This window comes from Colias eurytheme, chromosome 12, assembly GCF_061535395.1.
Source record: "Colias eurytheme isolate Ceu_HAF_F1 chromosome 12, ilColEury1 Martin Lab GWU primary, whole genome shotgun sequence".
In the NCBI taxonomy this organism is placed as follows: domain Eukaryota; kingdom Metazoa; phylum Arthropoda; class Insecta; order Lepidoptera; family Pieridae; genus Colias; species Colias eurytheme.
Window position 1 is genome coordinate 10,845,946 of NC_142991.1, and position 8,812 is coordinate 10,854,757.

General features: G+C 33.9%; 2 protein-coding genes across 2 annotated transcripts; both read right to left on the reverse strand.

Annotated features, from left to right (window-relative positions):
- Positions 1-2,117: 2,117 nt before the first annotated feature.
- Alr (Evr1_Alr domain-containing protein Alr) lies at positions 2,118-3,802 on the reverse strand. Its single transcript, XM_090107975.1, has 3 exons — positions 3,581-3,802; positions 3,092-3,285; positions 2,118-2,779 (listed from the first exon to the last, which is right to left on the reverse strand). Exons 1-3 carry the CDS (start codon positions 3,704-3,706, stop codon positions 2,617-2,619), a joined length of 483 nt encoding a protein of 160 aa, XP_089964101.1. The 5' UTR covers positions 3,707-3,802; the 3' UTR covers positions 2,118-2,616.
- Positions 3,803-4,343: 541 nt separating this feature from the next.
- On the reverse strand, positions 4,344-8,248 carry Nubp1 (NUBP iron-sulfur cluster assembly factor 1). The gene is made up of 7 exons (XM_090108221.1): positions 8,240-8,248; positions 7,869-7,970; positions 7,564-7,654; positions 7,242-7,313; positions 6,485-6,678; positions 5,045-5,231; positions 4,344-4,372 (listed from the first exon to the last, which is right to left on the reverse strand). The coding sequence occupies exons 1-7, from the start codon at positions 8,246-8,248 to the stop codon at positions 4,344-4,346; spliced, it is 684 nt and encodes a 227-aa protein (XP_089964347.1).
- Positions 8,249-8,812: the final 564 nt, after the last annotated feature.

Below are 8,812 nucleotides of genomic sequence, written 5' to 3' on the forward strand. Positions count from 1 at the left end.
CTTCACACAGCTTTATGATTCAACTACATTACCTTACAAGACTTCGCCTCAGAGTAAATGATTATCAATCGCGTAATGATGTGATTATAGACAAATAACTAAGACTATAATATACACTCACATGCTCACATGCATACAATTGAGCATATTGTAACTAAAACTTAAACGTGTAAACCCAAATTTCCAAAAGCATTTCCTTGTAATGCGAATGCTCCACGTTCTGTTCGACGCAATTCTCACAGCGATTGTGCCGTTCATTTCGTAGTATATTTTTTAGTTTTGCTATAATAACGTATAGACCGGGAGATACTGACACAAAATTTCGAGTCATTTGTAGCAGGATGGCGGTTCTACAGGGTTCTTAGTACGCAATGATAAAAAGAAAAATGATGGTGTGAACGCTGGTACCGGCGGCTTAGTCGCGTGGGCATTAGTCGAACTCGTCGGAAAATAGCGAAAGTTTAACGATTTGTAACAGTATGGCACTTATTTTTCCTGTAAGTTTGAGGATCAACGAATATAAATACAAAATTTCAAAGATCTAGGTGTTGGAAATCTTCACTTATATAAATTAATAATAAATTAATTTTTCAAGTATGACAGCACTTTTTCCCCCTACTAGAAGTATGGCAAATATAATAATGGTCACATTTTATCAAATACTCTCCAAAAATCCAAATGCAATACTGGTACAAAAAGTTTGGCGAAATAAAAATTTTTTGCAGATTTTCGGCGGTATGGCGACCATTTGGAATCGTCCGAAAAGTATGGCATGGCGATTTTCTTGTGTTACAAATCGTTAGACTTTCGCTATTTTTCCGACGAGTTCGACTAACGCCCACGCGACTAAGCCACCGGTACCAGCGTTCACACCATCATTTTTCTTTTTGTCATTGCGTACTAAGACCCCTGTAGAACCGCCATCCTGTTACAAATGACTCGAAATTTTGTGTCAGTATCTCCCGGTCTAGTAGTGTCGCTCGCCTTATTTTTGCTTGTTGCAAAATTTTCACATGTTCATCTACCAGTTATATATATAATTTAACAAATGGGTACGCGTCAATAATGAATCCATACCAATAAGCTAAAGAAAAATAGAATTTGTTACCCATCCAATTAAAGCCCATGCCGACCGTTGCTTAACCTCAATTATTTGTTTTTATAGCGGCAACAGAAATATATCGTCTCTGAAAATTTCAATTATATGTAATATAATATAAAATACAGCTTGGTGACCGACGGACGAACATACATACAGCGAATTCTCAGAAATAGGGTCTCGATTTTACCCTTTGGGTACGAAACCATATAAGCAACAAACACTTTATATAATACTTATATTTATATCCATTTTGCGAATTTACATATTACAAGTCATCATGAAGACATGTATCCATAAAAAATATGCCTAGTCATTATGATAGTACGTGTTATACTCTTGCTTGAAAATTACGATTTAAGTGGTTTGAAAAGTAGTATAGTCATATACCGTATTATTATAGTCTATTTGTTTTGAATCCTGAGCAAAAACAGGACATGCAGTTGCCTAAGCACAGAATCCAGCTATTATACAAGTACTCCCACTATTAAAATAGTAAACACCAGTATCTAAGAATTATGTTTATTACTTGTTTACGTGAAAACACATTTGATGAAGATGACATTTGTTAGTGTACCAAAGTGACTTATTAAGTAATATAGAAATACCTATGTACTGGTTTTTGCACGCTTTGTCCGCAGTTAAAAAAGCGGCACATCGGTGGTACAATATTTATGAAGTTATAGAATAATTATCAATTCTATAATTTTAGTTTCTTATACCCATTCTTTATTTATTAAAAAAAATGTTGTATTTATGAAACCACGGTAAAAGTGAAACTGTTCGAACGGTTCCGAACACTGCTTTGTGTAGCGCATGTCGCGTGTCGGTCGGCTGCCGAGTAGGTATACCTACTCGGCAGCCGCGATACACGCGACATGCGCTACACAGACCAAAAAGTTTGAGACGATGTAATAAAAGTTTCACTTTAATAATTTTAGTACATTATAAAAATATTTAAATTTTATATAGGCATCGCTTAACAGATAATCAGGGTTTAAATAAAAACTACACATAATTCTTCAAATATTTTTATTTAACAGTAAATATATATATACATACAAATTGTACATTTTAAAATTCACATCACAAGACCTAGCTAAAGCACACGGTCATTATATCTATTTTAATACTAACTAGGCATTTAATAAAATATGTTTCACATAAATTTTTAATTCACAACCAAAATGTTGCATTTACCTTTTGTTAAACCTGTGATAAATGCTTAAAAATGTCTATAAATATAGAATTGGAAAATTATTGTTTTTTGTTAAAAGTAATTGACAATAGACCAAAACATCCTATTACCTCATATTATCATTCTACACTACAGATACACAATATAACAAAAAATTACAATCTCATTGAGACAAAAGGCATTGCACAGTTAGATTGGAGTTGACAAAGAATAGGAACCATAAATGCGTCAATAAATATATTGTTCTGGGGCAGTATTTGGTAACTAATATCACTTATTTCATACATCTTCTAGTAAAGCAACATTTTGCTGTGAACTTTTAATCACAGGATCCATCAAGCCAACCATCCTTCCATCGCTCATGCACTTTGCTGCAGTCAAACTTGGGTTTTCCGAGTTTCACATTCACTGTGTTGTGTCTCTCACACAGCCACTTTGCTAGTTCGTCTCTTGATTTCGTTTTTGGCGGGTTCTTCTTGATACTGAAAATGGAATGGTCAATTTAGTTACATCTACATACATGCATGTGAAGATTTTTTATTATTGAGAAATAATTACTCAAAAATGATTCATATTAAAAAAAAGATTTTGATTGTTATTCAAAATTTGATGTGAACAATAACATGGAAATGATGCAACAACTACTGATTTAAGAAATTATTTCACTTTATATTTTATTTTGTTAAAGCAAGGCAGAGCAAGCTAGTATTCAATAATTTTATTCTTATCATTTAAATTTCTTAAACACTTAAACAGTTAGTAAATTTAATCTATGTAACATTAATATAACTTACTCCTCTTGAAAGTCCAGCGCACAGGGTTCACAAGGATAGAATTGTGAGAATATGTTGAAAAACTTTGTCATGTCATCTGCTTGTGATTTAGTTGGTTTCTCTGGATAGTATGACGCTAATGTGTGCAGGAAGCCCCAGGTCGATGTTCCCAGCTCCTCTTTGTCAAGAGGACATTCTTTGGGTTTTGTTGGTGGCTGAAAGGTTTAATAATATTTTATAGTTATTTGTACATGGATATGTTAAAGTTAGGTTATCGCCTGATGATATATTTATTGTAATTGTGCAATATGATGATGAAATTTTTTCCTTTTTGAAATTGAATAAAATCTTTTACTAATTATTTATTTTTACACATAATTTTATTCAGTCTTAAAAGACAGATAAACAAGTTTAAAAATGCATACAAATAAAAGTTCTACTTGTGTTATCAAATGATTGTATAATACTTTACGAATTTGCTAGAAGTTTCGGCTTACGAGATAAACTTACAGGAGCGGCTGGTTCTTCAGGTTTACTCGACTGCGTAGACTTGGACTTAGTCCTTTTAGTCCATGATTTAAAATCACTACATGCCCTACAGGGCTTATCCTCTTCTTCATTATGATAAGCAGGCATGCTTAGTCTTTACCTCATGAACTCATGTAATATTTGAATTTGTGATGCAACATTCAAATAGATTTATAAAATTATGTTTCAACTATGTTCGCAATTTGGTCCACATAATTACTGTTTGTGCCTAGTTAATTTAAAAAGATCTTGTGCAAAATAATTTAAAAAAGAACACCACTTCGTCCGGAGAGCCTTAGAAAATCGTGTGACTGACACATGACACTGACAGCAACAATGACATTATCGACAAGACAGGAGATGTCATTTGTAAAGCATAGACAATGGTAGTACTAAAACCAATAACACACAGTTCTTATTTACATCACGCTTGATATATTATTTATTCTTCTTTTTTCCTTTTTCTTTTCATTTTGCAACGAAAATATATCTTAGTAGGTAGTGGGCAACGTCATAGTAGTGGGGGTGTTTGCTTCCATTTAAAATCATTATTAAAAAAAATGTGTAGCTAGCCCATAATCTTTATACATTTTGATACAAACAAATAAAACACGGATATAATGTAACAATATACATAGTTAATTTATTTGTAAATTATTACAAATTACTTGTAAGCACATTGATTTAAGCTTATTTGACTAGGCCATTATAATCATTATAAATTTGTCCATATTTTATTAATTCTCTAGGAGCTCTCACAGGCTGCGACGATCTCTGTAAAAAGAAAAAAAATATTAGTAAAACAAATTAGTAAAATCTTTAGTTGCTAAGTAGGATACGGTATAGTTTGAGATACAGCGCGTGCGGTAGCTGGTAAACTACTTCTTCTAGAAGCACTTTTGAGTCGTCTTAATTAACATTTTCCACCGATTCGGAAAGCAATATCTAGAGAGAAGAACCGACTAGAAACTCCACACTCTTTTAAAATCATGTTAATATGGTACGGGAGCTATTAACGTTTAAAAAAAAGTAATTTTAGTATAGTTCGGTTTTTGATATACTGTTTCTCTTGCTATTTCGGTTAGAGTCCGGGCTGTCTGGCTGGCGGTAGTGGTTGCGTTTATTAGTGCGCACAGGAAAATATCCGTAATTTAAAGTCATTTATTAACGCGTAATTTTTAATCTTTTGCCTTTGATTCATCAGACATAAATTTTTTATTGCAAGACGTTTTTTCGTTGTTAAATAGGTGCCATACGCAATTTTTTGAAGTGAAACTTCTTTATCGGGGTTGGACATAAATTTAGTGTAACATTTTTGCGTTACGCCATACTCGTGACATTTTTAAGGTCATAAAGAAGTTTCACTTCTTACGTGTGTACTCTAGTACACGCATACATTTTTTTTATTTCAAAATAATTAAAATGTCATCGAAATAAGTGACTCACTCTCCGCGATGGCGGCGAGTTGCCTCGCAGCGGGCGAGTGGGGCAGTTGCCCCGTGAAGTCGTGCCCCGCGTCGCACGCTCGGGCCAGCAGCGGCTCCAGGGGCAGAGCGCCCAGCAGGGGCACGTGCAGTGACGCGCACATGTGAGCTGCCCCACCCGTTGTGGCGGGGAAGATCTCGCTGCGGCTCTGTGCGTGATATATTATTAGATAGATCTTATGACAATTTATACTTAATAGAGTGATCCGTGAATTAATGAATAAATTATAAAACAATATAAATCAATCGATCAGCCAACTAATCAAAAGGGAACAATCAATCGATTGAGCAATTAATAAACCAAGCATCAAACCAAGCAACTATCTCTTATTCGAGATATTTTACGAGGTACCTATACGTGTAATATGATAACATAAAATACAGAAAAATAACATAAAATATATAAAAATAAATAATAATAAATAATTCACATAACAATTAATATAACATACAATATTTTAGTCTTAAAACAACTTAGTCCATCGAGCCGGATCTGAAAGAGCAACCTAAGCGATAGGAACCAAATTCATACTAATATTATAAATGCGAAAGTAACTCTTGTCTGTCTGTCTGTTACTCAATCACGCCTTAACTACTGAACCAATTTGCATGAAATTTGGTATAGAGATATTTTGATACCCGAGAAAGGACATAGGATAGGTTTTATCCCGGAAATCCTACGGGAACGGGTTTTTCTTTGAAAACGCGGGCGACGCCGCGGGCGGAAAGCTAGTAGCTTATAAAACATACTATTATAAAGGCGAAAGTTTGTATGGATGTTTGTTACTCTTTCACGTAAAAACTACTGAACCGATTACAATGAAATTTAGCACACATATAGAGGGTAACTTGGATTAACACATAGGATAGGTTTTATCCCGGAAATCCCACGGGAACGGGAACTATGCGGGTTTTCCTTTGAAAACGCGGGCGAAGCCGCGGGCGGAAATCTAGTAAAACAATAAAATTAAAATAATATCTGATTAAAAACAGAACATCAGTGTTCTATTTGGATGAATTATTATTATTTTATATCAGGCAGCATTGCCCATATATTGTTAGTAGTACTTATTCTAGTGTTAGTAAAACTACATAATATGTAGTACTCGTAACGTTTTTGTTGATAAAATTATGTACATTATTGAGAACTTATTGAAGAATTGAATTGTCTTATACCTTTTTACACGCTTTTTATTAGCTTCACCTGTATGTTTGTTTGTAACCGACTTCTTTGGGTGCGATTTTGACCCACTTTAAACGGCCAGATTTCGTTCAATTTTTGTAGATTTATTGAGGACCGATGACAATACACTAATTTGATAAAATTATTCCATTTTTCAATTTGCAAAAAGCGTGTTTTTTAGTTTTTTTAAACTATTATTATTTATTTATTTGAACATACCTGACAATTCGGACACACAAAGAGCGACATATTTTCGACCACGCCCAAAACCTTCACTCCCAGTTTATTACAAAACTGTATCTCTTTACGCACATCCAATAGTGCTAACTCCTGCGGTGTTGTCACAACCACCGCACCGGATAGACCGGCCGCGGTGAGATACTGCACGGATGATAGATGCTCATCTGATGTGCCTGTATTGGGGAACGTGGTATAGAAAATGGTTATGGTAATGCTTTAAAATAAAATAAGTAATAAGTCTAATAAATAGGTAATGAGAAATTTATAGTTAACTATGAATTTCTTATTATATACTAGCTTACCGCCCGCGGCTTCGCCCGCTTTGTCTAAAACCTAATAAATTATATACTTAAACCTTCCTCTGGACCTCTCTTATGGATAACCCACAATAACTTTTTTTGTCATTTACTTTTTACGACTAATAATGGCTAATTTTCGAAGCGATTTTAACCAATACAGCATTAATCCTTTTTAACCAATACATCATTAATTGGAAAAAAAATTAACCAATTAAATACCTTGAATACATTGTTCATTTAATATAGATCTATATGGCCCTTTACACCGTATGATTTAAGTGAATATTTTCGAAGATATTATAGATTTAAAAATTTCGGGACGTAGCGTTTGCGGCGGTACCGGCCGGCCGCCATTGCACCCGTGCGAAGCTGGGGCGGGTCGCTAGTTGCTTAATAAAATATTTACATACGGGCAGAAAAATACATTTATTAATTACCTGGAGGTGTATCAATCAATAAGTAGTCAAGGTCCCCCCAGTCCACTTCGCTTAGGAACTGCTTTATCATACCTGAAGGAAAGAAGCACATACATATTACTTTCCTCTTCTCTCGTATTTATTTTTCTTGGAAAAAAAATGAGGATAGCTGAATATATTATTTCCTAATCTTCAATCTCTAAGTTTCATCAAAATCTGTTTAGTGAACGGACAGAACCAGCGAAGACACCATTTGTATTTATAATATTATGTATTATGTTAAATTCCCATTTCCGATAAAATTGTAAATTGATGTTTGGTGGTCTATAGAAATAAATCTTACCATTTTTCTTAGGTCCTCGCCATATCACAGCATCATCCGGACTGCCGAGAAGGAATCCGATAGACATAAGCGAAAGGTTGTCTTTAACATACTGCAAAAATAAAACAATATTAATATTACGATATTTTATACATTTATTTACACAAAACACGCGACTTAGCGAACTAGTAAGGAAGATAAAGAGAGAGAGGGAGGGTTTATATTATCATGAAAATGTAACGCACACAGTTAATATTCAAACATTTGCATTTTTATAATCTATGATTAATTATGTAATATCACAACAGGCTCGTAAGAATACTCACAACAGGCGACCATCCCGAACCAGAGTTGTGAACTTGCTCACCGCGCACGCCGAGCACGCGCGGCTGGCTCGGCCCGCATATATCTGCGTCTAGTATACCCACCTGAGATAAACATACACAATTATACATAGTAATTATTTAAAATGTTATTTAAAACCGATCTTTTATTGTTATGACCGGTTTCACGATTCAAAAGTCGTGAAACCGTTGTCGAAACCATTTATTTATTCTGCTAGACTTCTTATAAAAGTATATAAATTCCAAAAAGAATCAAAGATTATTTCATATAGATTAAACTTTTAATAAATATTAGAACTTTTGTATAAATCGACTTATCTGCGTGTCATCTGTACGAAAATGCACGAACTCACGACTTGCATGTTGGTGAATTTTTGCATGGAACTGTAACCCTACCTTTATGGCAATTGAGTATTTGAATTAAATTTTTTTTTGTGATAAATGGAAAGATTATATATTAGTTTTATAACAAAACTGTTTTTATTTTTATTTTTTTTGCAATAATTCAAAAGTTATTTCAAAATAAAAATTAGTCTTTGAATCCACTACCGAAGACACGCCGACAACTCCCGAAGCGTCACCTGACCGCGTGTGACGTCATAATGTTAGTTTTCACTTTTCACTCATTGCAGTTGATAGAAAAATAAATATAGTTTGAAAAACTAAACAGGATAATAAGATAAATTCATGAAATTATTGTATTGTTACCGGGTTTTGATAAGTATACAAAATTTAAATTAAATCCGTCTGTGTTTATAGTGGGTCTAAATCGAATCGAAAGGAGAATTGGTTACATACAAACATATGTTTTAAGCTGATCCTGGCGATCCTTATCAGGATAAATTTATGATATTATTGTATTGTCATCGGACCTTGATAAGTGTTCAAAATTTGAATAAAATCCGTCGGTTTTAAGTGGGTCAAAA

Excerpts from the sequence above, each read along its gene's own strand:
- Alr (XM_090107975.1), bottom strand. The coding sequence starts at position 3,706 with ATGCCTGCTTATCATAATGAAGAAGAGGATAAGCCCTGTAGGGCATGT. Across the intron at positions 3,286-3,580 it reads CTGAAGAACCAGCCGCTCCT|CCACCAACAAAACCCAAAGA; the intron begins GTAAGTTTATCT and ends TAAACCTTTCAG. Across the intron at positions 2,780-3,091 it reads GCGCTGGACTTTCAAGAGGA|TATCAAGAAGAACCCGCCAA; the intron begins GTAAGTTATATT and ends TTCCATTTTCAG.
- Nubp1 (XM_090108221.1), bottom strand. Across the intron at positions 7,655-7,868 it reads GTTCGGGATGGTCGCCTGTT|TATGTTAAAGACAACCTTTC; the intron begins GTGAGTATTCTT and ends TTATTTTTGCAG. Across the intron at positions 4,373-5,044 it reads ACTCGCCGCCATCGCGGAGA|AGATCGTCGCAGCCTGTGAG; the intron begins GTGAGTCACTTA and ends TTCTTTTTACAG.